Below are 23,811 nucleotides of genomic sequence, written 5' to 3' on the forward strand. Positions count from 1 at the left end.
TCCAATATGGAGGAAAAAAGGAATATTTCCACACAGGAAACTTTCTTCTTACCTTCACAATTTTGGGATGATTCCACTCTCACAGTTTACATCCGTGCCAACTTTCCATGCCAACGCAGGAAGTACCGGAGTCACGGTGTAGAGGTTGAGTCAGGTTACACAGACCTGCAGGTAACATTCATTCTTTTGTCAGACCAGGGGCCTCATGTACAAAGCATGCGTACGCACAAAAAAGGGGCGTACGTCCTTTTCCACGCTCCACGTTCAAATGTATCAACGTGAAACAATGTAGAAATGTGCGTGCCCCACGCCAATTTCATAGCTGTCGTACGCACGTTTCTACAGCTATTGTTCCTTTGGCGACACTTAGAGGTGAGCTGGAAACTGTTAATAATGTGAAACAAGTGTCATTAGAGTGATGTTGCACATCAGAGACACACTTATGAACTAGTAACACACGCAGGTGTTTGCATTATATAAGTGGATATAAAAGCATGCGCAATGTGATGAAGAAAATGATATTAACAAAAGTTGTTAGAGGACCTTGCAAATGGTGCAATCCGCCGTGAGCGATTTAAGCAACGCATGGATTTACTTGCAAACAATGATAATTGGGTCATAAGACGATTTCGGTTACCAAGGCCAGTGTTACTGGAGATGTGCGCAGAGCTGCGGCCGGCCCGAGAGCGCAACGGGGGCCGGCTGCCTGACTACGCTGGGGTTCCTGGCAACAGCGGCATTCCAGCGGGAGCTGGCCGATCGGTCAGGAGTGTGCCAGTTAACCCTGAGCCGAGCCATGCCAGCTGTTGGGACGGAATCATTCGAGCTGTGAGGTCCTGTCAGGGCGTCTTTACATGATGAGCTGATGGAGCGTAAAACAGTGTTGACTCACATCCTGCTCATCTTTTGCCTGAAAAAAATAAATAAATAAATAAAGATGCTGCTTCCAGTCTCGGTTTATCATTATTTACAGTGATGTTTAAGTGTGCAGAGGTGTTGTTTTTGTGCAGTGTGTGTATGTGCTATGCGTTTTCTTGGATGTGCTATGCGTTTTTTTTGATATGTTGATTTTGTGTAATGTGTTACATGTATATGCTGCTGGACACCTTAATTTTCTTCGGGATCAATAAAGTATCTCTATCTATCTATCTAGAGGCTGATCTCGGGTTTAATATATGAAAACAAAACAAAGGTTTTTTCATCAGCAAACGTTCACAGAATTGTGGCGTTAACATAAAAGTGGCAGTATAGATTTATAAAAATGTTAAAAAAGTCTAAGCAGCTTTATTTATACAGAACAATCACTGTCTCAAACATCCTCTGTCATTTATTCTCACTGTTTATATTCAGTTTTTTGTTAAATATGATCACTCATACACAATCCACACATGCCGTTCATATTGTACATACTGTCATCACGTACTTTAAGCGACCGGCTACATAAATCATATTTATTTTAGCATCCTTTGCACTAGTTGCGGGGGATTCTGACAGGGAGCGGAGCTGCTGTCGTGCTAGAACAGGAGCTGAGCGAGCAGGCAATGTAAGAAGAGACAAAACAAGCAAGAAGCCGCCGGACAAGAGTAAATGTGGGACTGACTTTTAGTGGTTGGTGAGAGCTTGGTGAAATAAAAGGCTGAAAGACAGACGCCGAGCTGGGCTGACTGCTGCTGGACTAGGCAGTGATATCAGCTGCTGCTGATCTTGTTGATGATTGGCTGTTTGCAAAGTTGTCGACTCTCTAGTTTTTGATCAGAACAAACACACACTCATCAAACAGACAGTGGTTGTCACTTGCATGCACCACTTGAGCCCCAAACTGCCTGAAACCCCAGATTTGTATTGACCGTCCCTGGAAACAGATGTTGAGGAGAAGCAAAGCTGCCAGAAACCTCACAGATGTTATGTTCAAATGTTTTACAGTATCAACACATCTGCACACACACAACTTACTGTGATCTTTTAAAGTGTGTCAGTCGGGGTGTGGTGCAGACTTTTGTCCAGGAAGTGCCTCCAGTGGTGGGTGAAATCAAGTCGGCCCATTAACCTGCTGCAGCCAGGACCCGACCAGGGGCTCGTATCAGTCCACATTACAGAGGCATCGATCCCAGGAGCAGCACAGCCGACAGGAGCGGGCATGAATAATTGATGGAGCTCTGATTGAATGGAGACTCTGCTCTGCTTGTATTTTTATATGAAGGCTATTACAGCTTTTATGCAGCCAGGAGGAGTGAAGCTACAAAATGTGTGTGTTACAGTTTCAGAGGCAGTTTGTTTGCACATGTGCACACACATCATCGGATATAATCTGAACCATGAAGCTCTGGCAAGCTGGAGGAAGAACCTGTCCGTTTGAGGACTTTGCAGAGAGTTCTTCCAATATGGAGGGAACAAGGAAAGGAATATTTCCACACAGGAAACTTTGTTTCTTACCTTCTCAATTATTGGGATGATTCCACATCTCACAGTTTACATCCAGTGCCAACTTTCCATGCCAACGCAGGAAGTACCGGAGTCATGGTGTAGAGGTTGGAGTCAGGTGTACACAGACCTGCAGGTAACATTCATTCTTTTGTCAGACCTGGACTTAAGCAGGACTCAGATGCAGATAAATGACCGACTGGGCAGAACTTTATTTGGAGAACTCCAACACTGAGTGACACAAAGAATAGACTATAAAAAAATTACACTAGAGTCGAAAATAAAGATACGTTTTCAAGGTTATACTATATATAAAACAAAACCACTCCGAAGAGGGAAAAAACATAAAAGCAAAGAGGAAAAAGTTCACAGAAAGGGAGGACAAAAGCTAAGTCTGCTATAAAACTGAACAGAAAACAATAACCATAAACTATGACATTTACAAAATAAATCACTCACATGGAGGCAAAAAACTACAAGCACATGTTACGTGGAGGTAGATCAAGGACTGTGGAAAAGACCGGCTGGGGTGAACGACTAGAACGAAACACTCAAGACAAAGGGAGACGCAGACTATAAGACACATGAGGCCGATGGGAAACAGGTGGACACAATCAGGAATCAGAGAGGACAAGCTGACTGGTGACACAAGAGGACGGGCCAGTGACCTGAAACGAGAGCAGAGTTACTTTTCAAAATAAAACAGGAAATGACAAGACAAGACAAAACCCCAGCTTGACCTCACCGCATGACACCTTTTTATGGACCTTAAAGCAACTTTATGTAAAAATGTGTGTGTGTGATTTAGTGCCCCGCCTTCAGAGTGTAATACCTCTGTGGCAGGTGATCGTACCCGGAGCCCAAAGTTACCTTTTATTCCACCAAGCTCTCTCCAACGACAGAGTCAGTCCCAGATTTACTCTTCTTGCTCGCTTGCTTGTTTTTCTCTTCTAAGCTTACATTGCCCGCTCGCTCAGCTCCTGTTCTGGCACGACACTGGCTCAGCATTCCCCTCCTCTTCGTGCCGGTGGTCCAAAAAACGCCTGTGGTACAAACACTTACACTCCCCCGGAGCTCTGAGCTCACAGACTGGGCACTTTTTGAGTTTTAACTCAAACTATTTAAACTTTCCTCAGTGATTAGTGATTTACAGTGTTTCTTATTTGGATTGCTCTGACGAAGGTGCATGAAATTAGACCAGAAAAGCAGAAAAGCTGCTGCTGAAGACAAAATAAATGTTGGTCAACATTTCCACAAACTATTGAACTTATCTTTCTTCTCGGGTTATAAAATCAATTTGAACTTCCTGCTTCATTTAGTAAATGAATGCTTTAAATCACGTGTGTTTCTGCCAGGGTTTCGCTTGACTCTGTGTTTGTGCATAATGTGTGTGTTTCTGTGTGTGTAGTGTGTACATGTGTGTGTTTGTGTGTGTCCACTTTCCGTCCAATCCATTATTCTCCAGGATCAATTTGTGCCGTCGTTCAGTGAAGAGGTTTCATGGAGAGTGTGGTAAATGGTGAGTTTGTGAGAATCTGTGATTGACACGATCAAAGTGTTTCCTAGGTAACAGCAGTCCCGCTTTCATGTAATCAGATTACAAAATAAGTACAGCTAATGATGCAGCAGATAGATGGATCTGAAGAAGAAGAAAATATCTTTGTATTTATTTCTTCCTGTTGGCTTTATTGTGTTGTTGTCAAAGGTTTTACTCGTGGTGTATTTATATTTTTGTTCTTTCATCTTTCAGCATTCATTTAACACAGGAACCATCAGCATGGCTGCAGACTCTCTTAAAACATTACATTTGAGAGATTAGAGACATTTTAGAGACATCCAACAGATTATTCATCTGGATTTTAAATCCAGTATGAAAAAGAAGATTTACTTTTTACTTTTTTCACTCGATTTTGACACTTTGTCTAAAATAGAAGCACAAACACACAAATAGACGTGTTACACAGAGATGGTGGAGCGGTTAAAGGTCACCTCTACACCTGGCCTGCTCTTCTGGACCCTCCCTCATCCCTTCATCCTCTCTTCCCTCCTCCTTTAATTTTGTTCATACCTCTCCTTAATCTCATTCGAGGTATCGTCTTGGCTCCTGTAAGCAGCTCAGGTGGAAACACACCTCAGACTAATGAAAGGATTTAGTTTGAAGGAGCCAAAATAAAACAACGTTTTTCACTTTATTTGCACGAACTCATCAGATCTACATGTTGTTTCCTGCTGCTGCTCGATCCTCTCAAAGTTCAGACGCTTTAGTTTCAGTGTCTTTACTTTTTTATTTTTTTTTTTTGGGACTCACGGCTTAAATCGATCCGGTTGTTCGTCGGAACATGTGGTGTTATCATCCTGCCGGGCTGTGTGATAATGTGAAGAGCATTAAATATTCAGTTAAGAGGAAGCTGAGTGTCACGACATTATCTGAGATGTCAGGCGTTTATTGATGACTATCCTTTATCTGTTGGAGCTGAAACAAGGACACACACACACACACACACACACACACACACACTGAAACCACTGGGAGTAATATTATTTGTCTGATAGATGCAGTCTATTTGTTTCATGAATTATAGATCTTACAAAATGTCATGCGGAGCAAGTTGTCTGCCGCAGCTCGCTCGCTGCGTGCATGACATCACCTTGACAGATGAGTCCTCTCAGCAGCACTTTCTGGAAGTTTTAACTGGGGGAACTCAAAGGTTACTCAATCAATAGGTGAAGCTTTTTAAAAAGCTTGTTGTTTCCTCTGCTGACCTCAATCGTTAATTAGACAGAGTCTGCAGCGTTGACGCTGTGTGCTGCCGGTGCACGAATGCACGCAGGCTGCTAGTAAACCTGAGGAATAATCTGTTTGCAGCACGCCGTCCTCCACAGACGGACTTAAACAGATTTAAAGCCCTCCATGAAATGTGCTCTGATGCTTTAAGTTAAGCTATGGGCCTCTGATTTAATTAAAACAACTCGAATCAGCGTGCAGAAATAGAATTACAAGCAGAAATAATTCACTTTGTGTGAATGCAGAAGCACTCTCCGGCCGTTATCTTTTATCTTTTCCCTTTTTTTTGTTTTGTGGAGATCCGTCAGTGAACGTGTAAAGGAGATGTAAGACAGAGAGAGGAGGATGTCTCACTGCCATTAACCTGAGACCACCCTCCCGTCTCTCTCTCTCGCTCCACCTCCCTCACCCCCCCTCCTTCCTTCCTTCCTTCATTCATTCATTCAGACCCGGCTCTGGTGGTGGTGGAGAGGAAGCTGCTGCCCCCTCGGGGGATTTGGTATCATAATTATATAGGAAGCAGAGCAGTCTGCCACTGTCTGTCTGTTGTTGCAGCCTTGGAGAGAGGCTGCAGGCTCGGTCACACATGTCCCGCTAATGTGCAGTGAGCAACCGGTCATAACATGGACACGGAGCTGTCTTTCTGACACAGTTTGGAAGGTAAGATAATCTCATTAATCTTCAAAGAGTAGAGAGTGATTACAAGCCTGTTGGTATTTAAACCTCCTGCTGCTCGCAGGCTGGTCACAGCTGAAGTGTTAAAACTATCTTTGGAAGCTCTCTGAATGAAGCTTGGTTAGATGTTTAACAAATGTTGGCTCTTTTTACGGAAGCGGATCCATTTTCTGTCTGCAGGATGTTTCTGAACTCTGCAGCCTTAATTTGATTTCCTCCCCCTGCAGATGATCAGAAAAAATCAGCCTGTTTAGCTCGTACCAAATGTTTACTTGCACACACAGATTGGAGAAAGTTCTCGTTTGATATTGTAGATATCGTTGATTTGAAGAGTTGGGGTACTTGTTTAAAGAAAACCTTCCCAAAAATGGATCCTTCCGGCACAAAAAGGGAGTTTGCAACAATGCAAGCCGGTATTTGCAACTACTTCTGCTTTCTGCTGCTAATTTACTTTCACATTCATGAGACAATGAGACGATGTGTTTTGTTTCTCTCACCTCTCTTTGCCTCGTGCGACTACACACTATATTTCTTGCATCCGTATTGTTTCCTGATTGGCTGTGTCCTATAATCCTGTTATGACTCAGGCGTTTTGAATGTGTCACAGAGTAAGAAGAGGAAGCAGCCATGTCAGAGAAGAAGCCTCGAGGCTCGGACACACGTCCCAAATGTGGCCTCCGCAGTTGGAGTGCAGACAGTTACGTTTGGCGGGGGAAGAAACGCTCCAGGAGCGCTCGCAACGGGTCAACTCCCGGAGGGCTGGAGGCCGAGGGGACGGAGGAGCTGGGCGTGCGGTCGACGTCCTGCCCGAGGAGGCGCAGGGAGAGAAAGTGTAGCTGCAACACTTTTGGAGATGCGTTGACGACGGCAGACATTGATGTGGTGTGTCGGAAAGCCTTGTCCCGTCGCTCTCTGCGGCAGAAGTTTCAGGACGCCGTGGGTCAGTGTTTTCCTCTGCGCTCCCACCATCACCACCATCATCATCATCACCATTCATCGGGCTCCTCGAGGCCCTTCTCGGTGCTCTTCTGGTCCAAACGCAAGATCCACGTCTCAGAGCTCATGCAGGACAAATGTCCCTTCTCGCCCAAATCTGAACTGGCCCGATGTTGGCACCTTATAAAAAATCATGCCACCCACCAAAATGCCCTGAAGGACATGGAGGCTCCGCTCAGACCCAACGTCTCATCTTCCTCTACCTCCCCACCACAGACCCCCCTTTCCTGGGAGGACATCTGCTGCTCTCCTGGTCCGGAAGGCACCAGTCTGGAGGACTGGGATCCTTCTTGCCCTCATGGGGGAGCAGAGGGCATCTGTGGCCACACTGACTACATCCTGGTCCCAGATCTGCTCCAAATCAACAACAGCCCTTGTTACTGGGGTGTGTTGAACCGCTTTGAAGCAGAGGAGCTCCTGGAGGGCAAACCAGAGGGAACGTTCCTGCTCCGAGACTCTGCCCAGGATGAGTTCCTCTTCTCGGTCAGCTTCCGGCGCTACAGCCGCTCCCTGCACGCTCGCATCGAGCAGAACGACAAGCGTTTCAGCTTCGATGTGCGAGACCCGTGCATGTACCGGGATCCCAGCGTGACAGGACTACTGAGACACTACAGTGACCCGGCCACCTGCCTCTTCTTTGAACCTCTCCTTTCCCGGCCGCTATCGAGGACCTTCCCTTTCTCCCTGCAGCACCTGTGCAGGACTGTGATCTGTAGCTGCACCACCTACCAGGGCATAGACACCCTGCCGCTTCCACCTCAACTCAGGGACTACCTCCGACAGTACCACATTAAGTGTGACGGGGCCTGCGCGCTGTGACACTCCAAAGAAGGCAAACATAGGACAAGCAAAGGTCGGTTCTCTTGGTATCTGGTGCTCTCCAAGTACCATTGCCTTTTGCAGATCTTTGAGGTCTAAAAAGTGCAGAACTGGAGAGTTTTTTAGGATGGTTGTTGGACTTGATGCATCAAGAGATAGAATAACCAGACCTACAACGGCCTGAATCCGTATACAGAAGGAACACATTGACGAGATGTCCCTTCAACCTGGATTCAGGTTTCTGGTCGTCCAGTTAGTGAAGACAGGGTCAATCAGCTGGGACAAGAGGGCAACCACTGGGACACTAATTAAGCAAACACGTCCCAAAACATTTGCCTTAATGCTTTATGGAGTACAGAGACTCAACAATAACAACAAGACGCTGGACTCTTGAGGCTCTCTTGACTTCACTTCAATCAGGGTTGTCTTGTGTGGGCATCTTGTATCTCTCCACTAGAGGAACTGCACCTTTCATGGCAAACCAAACCTCCGCTCATGTACCTTAATATCATAAACATGTGAGGTTTCATTGTAGTCCTGCAGGTACAGGGACTCCAACTGCATCTAGTAAATATCCAAAGATTTGAAATTCTTCGTTAACTTTCCAACTAAATAAAATGTTTTGACCTCTCTCAACTGTTGTAGTCTAACGAATGCTAAAAACTCAAAGTCTCATCCAAAGTCTGTGTGAAGATTGAGGTTGATTGAAAGGTTCAAAGTTGGTTCATGCACTTCTGTTGGCAGCCGGCGTGGCTGACGGAAAGACACACACACACATTATGACTGTAAACATTTCATGTATGCCTCTGAACCTTCCTCTCTGCGGCCACACGATGGCGGCACAGCTGCACAGATCAGAGCTTTGAGACAACTTCATCTCCTCCGCTTGTCTTTACAGACGCTGCTGCCTCTCCGTTCAGTCTGTAAACTGGTCATTTAACATCACCTGTGCCTCTACAGCTTCGATGTAGAATATTCTATAGGACTAAGCGCTATTCTCAAAGTATCTGAATCACTGTGATTCTTCTTAGAGCCATATACTGTATTCACAAACCAATAAATGCCATTTACACTGCTGTTCCCGTCTCTTGTGTTGTTATTTCTTTTAAATCTCTGGACTGATTTAATGGTGCAGCTCAAATCATATTTATCCACACCCGTGTCAGTAGTTAGACAGGCTAATGGTATGGAAAATGCTGCTTTTTGAAGAATCACTGAAAACAATTCATCCCGCTCTTTGCAGAAAAGGACACCTCTAAATGCCAACGCTCCAGCAGAGCAAACAGAAAGATAAGGACATGAAGGAGACGGTTTCTCCTCAACCACTCGGGCGGAATTCAGATTCTTCAACTGATTCATGTGTCATTTAGCTTTTCAACTAGCAGCGTAAAAAATATCTGCCCTGGGGTGAGTTATATGAATACAAAGCAGGGCGTGAAATATCAGGTTTTCAGGCATGAACAGTTGTTGTCCTCACTTGTCAAACAAATATCATCAACTCTACATACTGGAGAGTATATAAGCTGCTCTGTGTTCTATGTCTTTATTAATATGAGGACAAAAGCTTTAAATAGATTCACTTTAAACCTTAAAAATGTATCAACTGTAACGTCTAGACTATCTCACATCTATGAGCTGCGCATCGATGGCAGCAATCAGCGACATCTGCTGACAATTAAAGGCTCAACACGCCTTTTTCAAGTCTTCACTTCGAGGCGTTTTCATATGTCGGTGCAGGAGAAAAAAAGCACACGTGTTAATAATAAAATGAACGTTGGCTGAATTCCATTTTGCTGCTTCAGTTTCTGGGTCCTGCTGGCCAGACTGTCATGACTTAGTGAATGGAACAGAGCCATTGTTAATGATATTAGTATAACCTTCGTCTTGCTTCATATGAAGCTCTTCTGTTGGAGAGGTGATGTCAAGCTGCGGCGCACTAAAGGAGATTTAATCCACCTCAAAGTCAGTAGATTAGTCCTAGTTAAAGGGAACACCACTGATTTCACACACGAAGGTCAAATGCTGCGACCCATTGCAAGTTGAAAATCAATAGTTCAGAGTGGGTTGTCCCAACTTTCGATATAAATGCATCCCAGTGCATCTGCTCGGAAAACATGGACACCACAGCAAACGTGTCTGAACTGCAAAAGAGACGGCAGGAGTAGACAACTTCCAGATGGATCTTGCTTGAGTTTCTGATTATTTACAGTACAATTAAATGCAGCATTAAGAAAACAAGCCATTAATTGCATGAAATATTCCTACGCTAACCCATCCAATAGATCGCAGCAGTTGTTTTGTAGGCCAACCACAAAGGTAGCATCACCCTGGTTCCCTCGACAAAAAGCCAAAGGGATTTTCCCATTGCAGAAAATATGATCTGCTGCACATAAGATTCACAGATGAACTCCACTTTTATGATTCTAGCTGGTGTACGACTTCGCCACCACCACGTCTCTCACCAAAAATCCAAGCGGGAACTCATTCCTGCAGCACTCAATGCTAAAAGTCAGGATATTTGAGCCTCTGTTGCTCAGGATTTGTTTCCTGTGAGTCCTGCAGCTTTATCAAACAGCAATACTGGAGTAAATAAAGAACAAGTCGTGCGACTGACGAACCATTTTTCAGCCATAGACAAACATCCATCTTCGTGTTTGATCCCTGCCGACATGTCAAGGCTCAGTCAGTGGACAGTCAGGAGCCACATCTATCGATTGTCCTGAACCACATGCATGAAATATTAATGTTGTCTTGTATGATCCAGTTAGCCAGCATCATTTTTCAGAAGCTCAAAGCCCCAAAAATCTCCTGTTACATTGGATTCACGATACATTCGATATCCAGAACTGAGAAACGAGACATTTCTTTTAGGTTTTTAGACTCTGTATAGCCTAAAACACACACATCAGGCCTACGAGGGCTGCTGTACACTCTGATTCTTACTGTATACTATTATATTTCAGTGATGCAATATTTAGACACCCAGCTGTCTGCCAACAGTCTACTTCCTGTTGCACTAATCAAATTCTCCCCGGAGACACCGCTCAAACAGGCGAGCGGAAAGTCAACCAATGGCAGGTTGAATTTGGCACGCCTGGAAACGGCAAAGAGGTCCATATGCCGGGTATTAATAGTGACTTAATAAATAATGTAAAGCATTAGCAAATGAATACTCGTTTCTCGGCCTGGCTTTGACCTCTCACCTCAGTTCAGTCTTCAAAACAAGTTACGGTCTAGGATTAAAGATTTCCAGAGGTTCCTCGTGTCTGTTGATGTTTATTACAAACTTCATTAAAGAATATGAAGATACACAAACAGGTACATTTCTCTCTCTGACTGATATTTTATGCTTTATTATTGTTGTATAGTAGATTCTCCCTCTGTGTCCACTGGACGGATGACGTCTGTGGCAGATTACATTTGTTGGGTTTGGAGGAGGAAGCTCTTAGTTTGCAGTGTAATGTGATTTGAAGTTAAATATGAAGTTATGTTTTCCTCTGGCTCCTCAATGTTTGTAGGCTACGTGTCCGTATGGCACCCACATATCGGTTTCAGGTAACAAAAAAACAACATATTTTATTTTCAGGTGATTATACATGAATAAAAACAGTTATTGAATATAATAAACTTACATACTGGACCATGCGTTTAATTAAGGTGTGTTTTTTTTATTTGATAACATCTTCTTCCATCATTTCTGTTGTTTAATCCAGTTTTTAAAAAACTAACTAACTAATAAAAATAATAATCCCTTATTTATATAGCACCTTTTAAAAACAGCGTTTACAGGCACGGACAAGATAATCAAAATAGCAGCAAAAGGAAAAAAAAACTTAAAAGAATATAAAACAATTTTTAAAAGTTAAAAAGTTAAGTAATGCATAAAAACATAATGATAAATTACATAAAACAATAAAATATAGATGAAGAACGAAAAATAAAATAAAATAAATTAAATTAAATTGAAAAAAAAGAAGAAAAATTAGTCATTTTTATTTTTATTTTTTTATATTATTGTTATTATTTATTGTTCTGATGTTTATTATTGTTGTTGTATTTATTGCTATTATCTATTTTCATATATTATTGTTATTGTTTATTATTATTATTATTATTATTATTATTATTATTATTATTATATGTTTTTTATATTTATTATTTGTTTGAATCGTCACAGATTTGTAAAGAAAAAAACACAAATTCATAAAATAAATAAATAATAAATCTGACGCACGCTGCGTGCCTGAAACGTAAAGGCGGGGTTTCGGCCGTATGCGTCATGACGTAGCTGGCGGGAGTTGTGTCCTTGTTTTCAACGCAGCGCGGGAGATCGAGCAGAAGAGGAAGGAGCCGGAGCTGAAGATAAAGTCAAAGTCTGTAAGTTTCTTTAATTCAGAGTCAGAAAAGTTTGAGTTTGGTGTAAACTGAACGCGTCGCGCTGTGAACTGTTTAAACACGCGGATTTAACGTTATATCAACGTTGTATCAACGTTACAGTAACCTCCACGCTGTGTGTGTCTCTGCTCCGTCAGGTGGAGGTTTGTCAACATGCCGTGTGAGAGGAAGCCGATGCGCTACGACCACTCGGAGGGACACACCGAGGTCTGCTACGACGACTCCGGGAGGTGAGAGTGTGTGTGTGTGTGTGTGTGTGTGTGTGTGTGTGTGTGTGTGTGTGTGTGTGTGTGTGTGTGTGTGTGACAGGAGAGGTCAAACTTCATCAGTGTTGTGACCTGACAGCTGACAGGTCACAAAGTGTCATCATCAGGTTCATGTGTACACACACACACACACCCTCTGTCACCTGTGTGTACAGGTGTGTGTCACACACCTGTACACACAGGTATAGACACACAGTTTACCTTTATCCTCTCCAGGTTCATTGTGACCTGCGGGAACGACGGCGATGTTCGGATATGGGAGAGTCTGGATGACGACGACCCGAAGTTCATCACGGTCGGGGAGAAGGCGTTCTCCCTGGCGCTGAAGGTCGGTACCTGAAGGTTCGTTCAGGACGTCGTGATGTGAGACCGACTTTCACTGAGATCTGTTCTTCTCTCTCCGCAGAACGGCAAGCTGGTGACGGCGAGCTCCAACAACACAGTGCAGATCCACACGTTTCCCGACGGAGACCCGGACGGCATCCTGACCCGGTTCACTACCAACGCCACGCACGTCACCTTCAACAGCAGCGGATCCAGGGTGGCTGCTGGATCCAGGTACTGAAGATAGACCGACCCGTGCTCGATCCCACTGTACTGCTAACTAGTCCAACTAACTAGTAACTAGTCCAGCAGCAGCAGCTGATATCACTGCCTAGTCCAGCAGCAGTCAGCCCAGCTCGGCGTCTGTCTTTCAGCCTTTTATTTCACCAAGCTCTCACCAACCACTAAAAGTCAGTCCCACATTTACTCTTGTCCGGCGGCTTCTTGCTCGCTCACTCTCTCCTTTTCTCTTCTTAGCTTCCTCCGTCAGCGTCCTCTTCACTCTCTTCTCCTCTGCCATTATGTCCATAGAAGCTGCTGAGCCTGGTTATATTGCCTAGCTCCTGTTCTGGCATGACACTTGCTCCCCACCCTGTAAACGACCTCTTCCTGTTGGTCCAAAACACCTGTTGGACAAACACTAACACTCCCCCAGTGATCTGAGCTCACAGCCCAGCTAACAAACATGAGCTAACATGAGCTAACATGAGTTAACATTAGCTAACATGAGCTAACAGCAGCTAACAAACTGAGCTAACATGAGCTAACAGCAGCTAACAGACTGAGCTAACATGAGCTAACAGCAGCTAACAGACTGAGCTAACATGAGCTAACAGCAGCTAACAGACTGAGCTAACATGAGCTAACAGCAGCTAACAGACTGAGCTAACATGAGCTAACAGCAGCTAACAGACTGAGCTAACATGAGCTAACAGCAGCTAACAGACTGAGCTAACATGAGCTAACAGCAGCTAACAGACTGAGCTAACATGAGCTAACAGCAGCTAACAGACTGAGCTAACATGAGCTAACAGCAGCTAACAGACTGAGCTAACATGAGCTAACAGCAGCTAACAGACTGAGCTAACATGAGCTAACAGCAGCTAACAGACTGAGCTAACATGAGCTAACAGCAGCTAACAGACTGAGCTAACATGAGCTAACAGCAGCTAACAGACTGAGCTAACATGAGCTAACAGCAGCTAACAGACTGAGCTAACATGAGCTAACAGCAGCTAACAGACTGAGCTAACATGAGCTAACAGCAGCTAACAGACTGAGCTAACATGAGCTAACAGCAGCTAACAGACTGAGCTAACATGAGCTAACAGCAGCTAACAGACTGAGCTAACATGAGCTAACAGCAGCTAACAGACTGAGCTAACATGAGCTAACAGCAGCTAACAGACTGAGCTAACATGAGCTAACAGCAGCTAACAGACTGAGCTAACATGAGCTAACAGCAGCTAACAGACTGAGCTAACATGAGCTAACAGCAGCTAACAGACTGAGCTAACATGAGCTAACAGCAGCTAACAGACTGAGCTAACATGAGCTAACAGCAGCTAACAGACTGAGCTAACATGAGCTAACAGCAGCTAACAGACTGAGCTAACATGAGCTAACAGCAGCTAACAGACTGAGCTAACATGAGCTAACAGCAGCTAACAGACTGAGCTAACATGAGCTAACAGCAGCTAACAGACTGAGCTAACATGAGCTAACAGCAGCTAACAGACTGAGCTAACATGAGCTAACAGCAGCTACAGCTGTCAGCAGTTTACTTCACTGTCCATCATAAACTCTGTAAATCACAGAGAGTTGAGGCGGAGCAGCCGGAGGACATCAGAGGGAAAACCAGAAAACATTTCCTCCATAAAATATGATCCAGTTTCACCAGAATCAGTGAAATAGTTGCTGCTGTGTGACTTAGTGCCGTAAAGCGTTACGTACTTCTCCCGACCCGGAGCCCAAAGTTACATAGTGTGAGAACAGACGTACGAATGACAGAGACACCGTTCAGCTGATCTCAGGTCAGTTCAGTTATTTGGACGTGCAGCTTCGTCCTGACGTGTTTCTCAGGAGTGAACGTCACTTCTGCTTCATCAAACCGTGACACGTTCACACGCCGTGCTTAACGTGTCACGGCGTGATCTCATCAGCTTCGCTCTCGTTGTTGTTCCCGTGCAGAATGCACCCGGGTGATATTTCCACCTCACGGATGGAGCAGCTCTCCGGATTGGTTTCTGATTAGTCCTGATTGGAGGTGAACGTCTGTCTCCGAGCACGACTGATTTGCCCTAAACGGGTTCATCACGGCAATGAAAGCACAGAGCATGCTGCTCATCGACGCTGCTATTTTCATCCCGGTAATTTCTGCTGTGGTATCGATTGTGAACATTCAGGTATCCGAGGCCGTTAGTGCCGACGTCAGAGGAAATCGGGATTCTTTCACGCCTCCGTTTTTTCATCGATTTGGCGATTTGTGCTCGTGTCGGTTCGTGAACGCAGATCACCAGTTTGCACACGTTCATTCTAAATTTCTCCTCTTCCCTCCCCCTCAGTGACTTCATGGTGAAGGTGGTGGAGGTGTCGGACAGCAGCCAACAGAAAACACTCCGGGGCCACGAAGCGCCGGTCCTCAGCGTGACCTTCGACCCCAAAGATGACTTCTTGGTGGGTAAACGCTGTGCGCGGATGTTACGTAAAGACTCTGGTGTCGGTGTAACCCGCTCTGTTTTCTCCGTCAGGCGTCTGCCAGCTGTGACGGCTCCGTCGTGGTGTGGAACGTGGACGAGCAGGTACGTCCGTGTTTAATCGCCTCGCTCTGGAAGTCTTTACGGACACGCCGAGCGCTCTGATGTTGATCTGCTTCGTCTCCGTGCAGACTCAGGTGATCAGCTGGCCTCTGCTGCAGAAGACCAACGACGTCAGCAACGCAAAGTCTCTGTGTCGGCTGGCCTGGCAGCCCAAGACGGGAAAGGTCAGTCTGCAGCACGTCTGCCTCGTGTCAGGGATGAATCATTGATTATCATCTAATATGTGTGTGTGTGCTCAGTTTTTAGCGGTTCCCGTAGAGACAAAGGTTCACCTGTACGAGCGAGGGACCTGGGATCACGTGAGCACTCTGTCTGATGATCTGCTGACACAGGTGAGCTCCGGGCCGGGCAGGGTTGAAGGTTCGGTGTGTCTGTTGGTGATCTCACCGTGTTCTTCCTCTGCAGCCCATCAACGTGGTGGCCTGGTCTCCGTGTGGGCGCTTCCTGGCAGCCGGCAGCGTGGGAGGAGCGCTGAACGTTTGGGACGCGAGCAGCAAGCTGTGTGTGGAAAGGTACGCAACCGCCAACTGTCTCGCTAGTCGGTTCAAAACTAAACCGGGTCCTCGGCGCTGACAGGTCGTGGTTCAGGTTCACGACCGCTGACGTTGTCTCGTCTCTGCTGCAGACAGAAGCACGAGAAAGGCTTCACGGTGTGCGGTCTGGCCTGGCATCCGTCAGGCAGCCAGATCGCCTACACGGACACGGAGGGCTGCCTGGGCCTTCTGGACGGACTCAGCACCTCCACCTCCACCACCTCCACCTCCACCACCAAGGTACAGCTTCACTCATCACCTTTTAAATTCAGCTCCATCGTCCTGTTGAAGTCTCCAAATAGACTCTGACTCTTCCAGCAGGTGGCAGAAAAGAAGCCGGCGAACGACTTTGACGACCTGTTCGATGATGACGATGATCGACTCATGGACGAAGGACTCAGCGACACCAACTCACCGGCTAAGAAACCCGCCGCCGTGGACGACGATGACGACGACGACTTCCTCGTGCCGGCGACGGGGCGCGTGAGGAACCGAGCAATCCTGGATGACGAGAACTCGCTCGGTGAGTGGAACGTGTGCACTGTGGATGTTTATCGAGGTGTCGATGTTTACATCTGTGCTCCTCCGTTCAGACACCGGCTCGCTGAAGCTCGGGCGGGACAAATTCGGGGAGGATGACGATGACGCGGGCAGCGCCGTCATGCCTGCAGCCGCCGCCCCGCTGGTGCCCTTACGCCCCGTCTATGACGGACCGATGCCGACGCCTCCCCAGAAGGCCTTTCAGCCGGGCTCCACGCCGGCACACCTCACGCACCGCTTCATGGTAGGACTGATCGATGCCGCGTCGTCGTTTTTGTTGTTGTGTTTGTTGCCGTGTGTTTTTAACGGGCAGTTTGCGCCTCAGATGTGGAACTCTGTGGGAATCGTGCGAGGCTACAACGACGAGCAGGACAACGCCATCGACGTGGAGTTCCACGACACGGCCGTGCACCACGCCATGCACCTCACCAACTCTCTGGGTCACACCATGGCTGATCTTTCCCAGGAGGCCGTGCTGCTGGCCTGCCCCAGCACGGACGAGCTCGCCAGGTAAAACGCCCCGCTCCATCCTCGTTTGTTTTCTGTTGGTTCCTTTCGGTAGATCTTCAAACCGGCTCTTCTTCTCCTCTCAGTAAGCTGCAGTGCCTCCACTTCTCGTCCTGGGACACCAACAAGGAGTGGATGGTGGACCTCCCGAAGGACGAGGACGCCAGGGCGCTGTGTCTGGGTCAGGGCTGGGCGGCGGTCGCCACCAGCGCGCTGATGCTCCGACTCTTCTCCATCGGTGGAGTCCAGAGGGAAATCTTCAGCCTGCCGGGTCCCGTCGTGTGCATGGTCGGACACGGAGAGCAGCTGCTCATCGTCTACCATCGAGGTGAGACACAAACACCTGTATGTGTCAGCGTACTCGCTCTTTAAGCGTCTTTGTCCTCACGTCGGTGCTCGTGTTTCATTTTCCCGTCCTCAGCGACGGGTTTCGACGGCGAGCAGGCGCTCGGCGTTCAGCTGCTGCAGTTCGGTCGAAGGAAGAGGCAGCTCATCAACGGCGAGCCGCTCCCGCTGTCTCGCAGATCCTACCTGTCCTGGCTCGGATTCACCGCCGAGGGTCAGTCTGTCGAGAACAAATATCTTCTGTAACCTCTTGGAAATGTTTGAAGGTCTGATGGTGTTCTGGTTTTTCAGGCACTCCGTGCTACGTGGACTCGGAGGGTGTGATCCGCATGCTGAACCGCTCCCTGGGCAACACGTGGACGCCGGTGTGTAACACGAGAGAGACCTGCAAGAGTAAATCAGATCACTACTGGGTGGTCGGCGTACACGAGAACCCTCAGCAGCTCAGGTGAGCTCTCTCTTCTCCGCCATCCCGTTGCAGACGCTTGTTGCGGCGTGTCGTGTCCTAAGTCTCTCTCGTCCTCTCAGGTGTATTCCCTGTAAAGGCTCCAGGTATCCTCCCACCCTGCCCAGACCTGCTGTGGCCATCCTGCCCTTCAAGCTGCCTCTGTGTCAGACCGCCACAGAGAAAGGACAGATGGAGGTAAATGAATCAAACGCACCTCAGACAGGCGCCAACACCGTAACGTGGTTTCATCTTCGTTGTCTTCTGTCGTCCCTCAGGAGCAGTTCTGCCGCTCGGTCCTCTTCCACAACCACTACAGCTTCCTGTCGTCCAGCGGCTACGAGATCAACGAGGACGGGCGGAGTCAGTCGCAGAAGGAGCAGCAGGAGCTGCTGATGAAGATGTTTGCAGTGAGTACGCGTCAGCGGCAGCGTCACATCAGCCGTGTTCGGACGAACCGAGCTCAGAGTCCATGTGTTCTTCTTCCAGCTGTCCTGTAAGCTGGAGAGAGAGTTTCGCTGCGTGGAGCTGGCCGAGCTCATGACTCAGAACGTGGTGACTCTGGCCATCCGATACGCGTCCCGGTCCAGGCGCATGGCGCTCGCCCAGCGCCTCAGCGAGATCGCTCTGGAGAAAGCCAACCAGATGCAGGAAGAGGAGGAGGAGGAGGAGGAAGAGGAGCCGGAGTACTCCAGACGGACATCTGGGTAAGTCCAAAACATCAACGGTCCGACTGCTGTGCTCCAGTGGAGAGGCGTCAGGTGATTCACGTGTTTATTACGTGGACAGGTACGGCCAGAGTGGACGTCACGGCAACCGGCGAAATCAGGAGGAGGAAGAGGAGCAAGGAGAGGAACTCAGGGAGGAAGAGGACGGAGGACAGGAGATGGAGACGGAGGAACCGGCAGAAACCAGAAGACGTCAGTGTCTCCTCTCTGTTCAGCTGCTTTGTGTTGATCTCCATGATGCCAGCTAACGAGTGTGTGTGTGTGTGTGTGTGTGCAGGTGTCAATCCGTTTGCTAAAGAGGCGGGTTCACCTGTGACGCCGTCTGTGACGCCGAGTGAGTACAGACAGTGATGGTCACGTGGTGTCGTGTCTCTGACTCAAATTAATTTAAGTCTTTTATTTTTTTTTTTGTAGCTGCTAAAGTCGGGCGTGCGAATCCTTTCAAGGTAACGTCAGCTGTTCTATCAAATCCTAACTTCACAAAGAGAGTGTGAGTGACGTGCTTCATGGACGACTTGATGCGCTTCCTGCAGGTGCTGGGCTCGGGGAAACCCTCGTCTTCGTCCGGTCAGCCCCGAGTGACGAACATCCTGGACAACATGACGTCCAGCAGGAAGTCCAGTCCGCTCAGCGGAGCTGCAGGGAAACAAAGCAAAGGCCCCGTCCTCAAACCGCTGGCTCCCAGGCCCAAGACCAAGGTACCGCCACCGCAAACACACTGAGCATCAGACTCTGACAGCTGAGGAGGTCGTAAACATTGTGTTATGGTTGAAGCTCATGCTGCCCGTTGCCGTGCTCTGCTCATAAGTTGCAGCAGTTGTTGAGTATTTAACATTTCTGACCAAAACATCCAGATTAAGACACCGAGATGAAGAGGAACGCCACAGAGAGACTCAAACTTTTGACATTTGGAGGTCGGTGTAGCTCTTTTTGAATATCCTGAATCTGAGATTTCTTCTGACGTCCTTCTCCTCAGACTCAGTCCACTCTGCTGCAGATGACCGGCACTAAGGCGTCCAATAAGAAGACTCCAGAGAACGCCGAGCCGGCTGCAGATCGGCAGAAGCAACCAGACGTCCCGCCTCCGAGCGCGCCCGCAGAGAACACGGAGAATAAGAGGTAACAGTCCAACCTCTGAGCTTCTTCAGAAGAAGCCACGTGGTAGACTGACCTGCATGTCGACTCTGTCGTCTGTTCAGGCCGAAGACGGGCTTCCAGCTGTGGCTGGACGAGAACAGGAAGAACATCACGGCTGATCACCCCGACCTGGAGGAGACGGACGTCATCAAAGAGGCCATGGGACGCTTCAGGACGCTGTCAGCGGACGAGCGGCTGGTATGAAACACTGACGAGGGTCAAACAAAGTCAAACGAAATGATCCAAGCAGGAACGTTTGATTCAGTCATGTCGCTCTAAGGTGTGACTGACATCAGAGGCTCGGGAAATATTATTTATCAGGGATTAATTCAGCATTTGACTGATTCAACTGTACTGAGGGTGAATTTATATACATATATATATTTGATTGACAGGCGTTGGCTTGATTGAGGCGTTATTTGGCTGCTCCAGACATCGTCCGTGACGTCACGGAGGCTGTGCCCATGTTTATACAGTCACACATGATACACCACCCTACTCCTTAAAAATATACACGACTCCCATGACTCTCTGCAGGGTGAAGCATCTCCAGGATTGAGACACTACACAAATAAACTCTTGATATTATATATATTTATTATTTATTCGCACGCCGTCCTTTGTCTTCGTCTTCGAGCTGCTCTCAGTTCATCCAGCCTGGATCGAGTTTGAAGAGCAAAAAAAAAAACCCAGAAAGCCTCAATTAGAGTCGACGAGGCAGCAGTGATTATCAGCTGCACATCTGTTAACCCCTTCCTCACTGATGACTCAGATGTTTTGGGTCCAATCCTCTTAAATCTGCTTCATCATTTATAGTTTTTAGAGAGTCATCACATTCACTCAGAGTCATTTAGCTTTCACCCAGAGCGACGAGGACAGATGTTCATGTCCAGTTGTTGGGAGGTTGAAGCCTAAAACACACTGCATGCGGATCGGCTCGTCCACGGCGACAGAGCCGAAACATTATGATTTTAGTCAATGTTTCAGTTCACACAGTCTCCGTCCTCGCTGCGTCACGGCTCCGTAACGACTGCGGCGTCCGGCAGCCCTCCGCAACACATACGCAGAGCTTCTATTGTTCACGGACGCCGGAGCACGGAGCATAAATCCAGCACAGAGCAGACCGTGCGGGGTAGGAAATCGGCTACAGGATACAAAATAAAACCCTGGATTATTTTCAAAATAAAATACTCCGTGTTCACCGCGGATCGAGTTTCATTACAGGAACACGTCATAATGGGCGGGGCCGACCTGAAGTCAACAGGTGAGGGGTTTTCAGGCGTAATCATTGATGACACCTCACATCCTTTTTATAAGGACACCAGAAAAAAGATGCGGCGTGGGAGTCAAAGAGACTACAGCCGGAAATATCGCACGATGATGCGTGAAGTCGCGAGATCTCGTGCGTTCTCGTGACGCTCAGTAGCCAGCGGAGACGCACCTGAGTGCAGCCGTTCTGCATGCTGTGTACTGTACCCCTAAGAGAGGGACGCCCTCGTTTGGACGTGTGCGTGCTGGGTCTTAATTAACTGAACTCAGCCATCGTTAGTCCAGATGTCCAGATTTCCTCGTTAACTCATCACTCATTCAAACGACACTAATACCAATGAAAATACTTTTTTTTTCTCCTGCTGCTCTTCGCTTAAATCCTCCTAAAGGTTCAAACGTCTGTACGATAAACCTCCAGCAGAATCTTATCTTATGACACGCCTCGTCCTCTCATCCACCCCGAGCCGCTAATAGACGTCAATCCGTGAGGTTTGTGTGGTTGCCGGGTCGTGACCCTGCATCCATCAGGACTCTCAGCGGGAGGCTGGAGGACCCTCGACTGACAGAAAGGAAAGAGGAAGTGGATGTGAAGCGGAGACGGGGGAGGGAGGGACGCCTCGTTGCCCTGGGAACCCTGTGGAGTGTGTTTTGTCAGCGAGGGCACAAAGCATTGATCTTATGATAATACTGAGAGAGAGACGGTCAATCTGCGGAGGAACAACAGAGATGATGCAGTGCATGTTTGCAAATGAACAGTTTGTAAGATTAGTTCGAGCCTCTCCAGCCTAATTTAGACGTAAACGACCACGAGAGCAGCACAGGAAAATTATGCAGATTTGACGATAGATGATCGATACGACGCCGTTCTGACGCGACGATGCAGCTACATGTAAAACAAAACTGGAGAAATATTCTGAACATTAAATCTGTGTTCATGTCCCAAATATTTGTAACTTTCGGCAAAATTACAGCCAGTTTAGGCGCATTAAACACGTTTCCTTCATCATTAGACGATCGTAAGTTCAACATTTTGAACATTTGAGCATTTTCCGAGCTTGTTTCACGTTAAACCTTCGGCAGGATGTGAATCACAGACTAAAAACACGACTTCATAGCTACCGGCAGCGTCGTAGTACTCAGTTTTTACTCTGGATTTTATTTCAAGATCACAACTCTTAAACTTTTTGTTTTACTTGGCGACCAATCACTTGAGTGATTCATGGTTTTAAAGTTTCCGTTGGCTGCCGTCACCTCGCCCCACGTCACACCCACCGAGCTGTGAATGTCTGAGCTGATGTCGGACGTCATCTTGTGCAATAAAATTCATGAACCTCACAGTTCGTCAGCGGAAGAAGAACATCCTGTAAATCCTGCAGTGCAACTCTGACTGAGACCGAAACTGGAGCTGGAACATGTTTTGAATTTCCTTAAATAAGACTCGGGGTGGGGAAATTAACAGGTGGGTGTGGTTACAGGTGTTCTCAGGTCCACTAATGATCCAGCTGATTTTTAGGTTATCCAGCAGGTCACGCCGTCCATTCTTTATTCTGTCAGTAGTCGTGGATCATAACTTTTATTTTGGACTTCTGGATCCAGCCTCAAGTGGACGTTAGAGGAACTGCAGTTTTTTCAGGTGCCACGGCAACAGAAAAAAACTTTTGATAAACAACTATTAATCGATTGTTGATTATTTTAATGATTCAAAATAAAATTCGTTAATGTGTGTGAGCCGCTCCGACAGCATTACTCCGTCTGAACACAACGAATGACATTTGAATGGAGACACGTCATCCACCAGCTCTGTAATGATGTGTGTGTGTGTGTGTGTGTGTGTGTGTGTGTGTGTGTGTGGCCAGTCCACTCCACTCACCACAACACTCGTCTGATGATTCATCGCGGCTCCATTACGTTTCAGGAACACGTTTCTTTTTGTCTCAGCTCAGAGAGGAGGAGAAAAATAAATAAATAAATAAATAAAAGCAGGAGGAGGAGGAGGAGAGCCGGCAGGCCACAGAGATGCAGCTTGTCAATAGTGATTATACGTGACAGGATGCAATTTCAAACTGAGTGTGTGTGTGTTCAGTCGTCATCACGTAGGTGTTTGCAGCCTGAAACAGAAGAACAGTTTCAGTAATTAACACGTGTACTTCACGTTTTGTTTTTTCTGCTTCAGTCGTGGACGGAAAGAGCCAAAGGGCAAACCGGAGACGATGCCACGGATCTGAAGAAGAGGAAAAGAGGAGGAGCAGGAGGAGGAGGAGGAGGAGGAGAGGAGGAAGACGGACGGACAGACGCTGATGAAAACAGTGCCAAGAAGAAGAAATCTTTGGATCCTTCCTCGAAGCTTTCTGCGTTTGCGTTTAACAAAAGCTGAAATGTTTTAAATGTTTTCATGTCGTCGGTCTGTTTCTGTTTTTTTACATTTGTAACATGTAAAAAAAAAAAACTTCACTGTATTTTATCAATAAATAAATAAATAAATAAATGTTAGTTCAGATTTGAGTCTTTCTTTTCTGTTTTGTGGCGACCGCACAGTTACAGATTTTTATTTTTATTGTCAACAAAAATAAAACACCAAAACCAACAACGTGGCTCCAACTGAAGATTAAAAAAGGTTCAGTACTCTTCTGGGATCGGGTCGATGCCCGGCTCCTCCAGCTCCTGAATGTGTGAACGGGTGAATGAGACGTAGTGTCACCCCCAAATTCCACTGGACGCGTCTGCGCAGCGTTGCGTGTGTTCGTTTTATTTCTAGAAATTCCTTGAAGAGAGGTCCTTAATTATTTTATTAGTCGATCACATTAAAG

General features: G+C 46.9%; 2 protein-coding genes across 7 annotated transcripts; both read left to right on the forward strand.

The window, feature by feature from the left end:
* The first annotated feature begins 4,429 nt into the window (after positions 1-4,429).
* On the forward strand, positions 4,430-8,820 carry socs4 (suppressor of cytokine signaling 4). The gene is made up of 2 exons (XM_010744178.3): positions 4,430-5,866; positions 6,489-8,820. The coding sequence occupies exon 2, from the start codon at positions 6,509-6,511 to the stop codon at positions 7,694-7,696; it is 1,188 nt and encodes a 395-aa protein (XP_010742480.1). The 5' UTR covers positions 4,430-5,866; positions 6,489-6,508; the 3' UTR covers positions 7,697-8,820.
* Positions 8,821-11,945: 3,125 nt separating this feature from the next.
* wdhd1 (WD repeat and HMG-box DNA binding protein 1) lies at positions 11,946-23,481 on the forward strand. 6 transcript variants are annotated; one of them, XM_019257998.2, is made up of 26 exons: positions 11,946-12,073; positions 12,229-12,321; positions 12,574-12,685; positions 12,764-12,915; positions 15,246-15,357; positions 15,432-15,482; positions 15,569-15,664; positions 15,740-15,832; positions 15,906-16,012; positions 16,126-16,273; positions 16,352-16,556; positions 16,627-16,817; positions 16,899-17,083; positions 17,167-17,408; positions 17,502-17,639; positions 17,717-17,873; positions 17,954-18,068; positions 18,149-18,280; positions 18,360-18,577; positions 18,660-18,790; positions 18,876-18,932; positions 19,013-19,044; positions 19,132-19,296; positions 19,575-19,717; positions 19,798-19,933; positions 23,178-23,481. In XM_019257998.2, the coding sequence occupies exons 2-26, from the start codon at positions 12,245-12,247 to the stop codon at positions 23,376-23,378; spliced, it is 3,396 nt and encodes a 1,131-aa protein (XP_019113543.2). In that variant the 5' UTR covers positions 11,946-12,073; positions 12,229-12,244; the 3' UTR covers positions 23,379-23,481. The 6 variants fall into 6 exon arrangements, with proteins under 6 accessions (XP_019113543.2, XP_027137651.1, XP_027137653.1 ...); XM_027281850.1 differs by having other exon boundaries at positions 11,985-12,069; positions 16,126-16,250; positions 16,350-16,556; XM_027281852.1 differs by having other exon boundaries at positions 11,985-12,069; positions 16,126-16,250; positions 16,353-16,556.
* The last annotated feature ends 330 nt before the right edge of the window (positions 23,482-23,811 follow it).

This window comes from Larimichthys crocea, chromosome VIII, assembly GCF_000972845.2.
Source record: "Larimichthys crocea isolate SSNF chromosome VIII, L_crocea_2.0, whole genome shotgun sequence".
Taxonomy (NCBI): Eukaryota; Metazoa; Chordata; class Actinopteri; family Sciaenidae; genus Larimichthys; species Larimichthys crocea.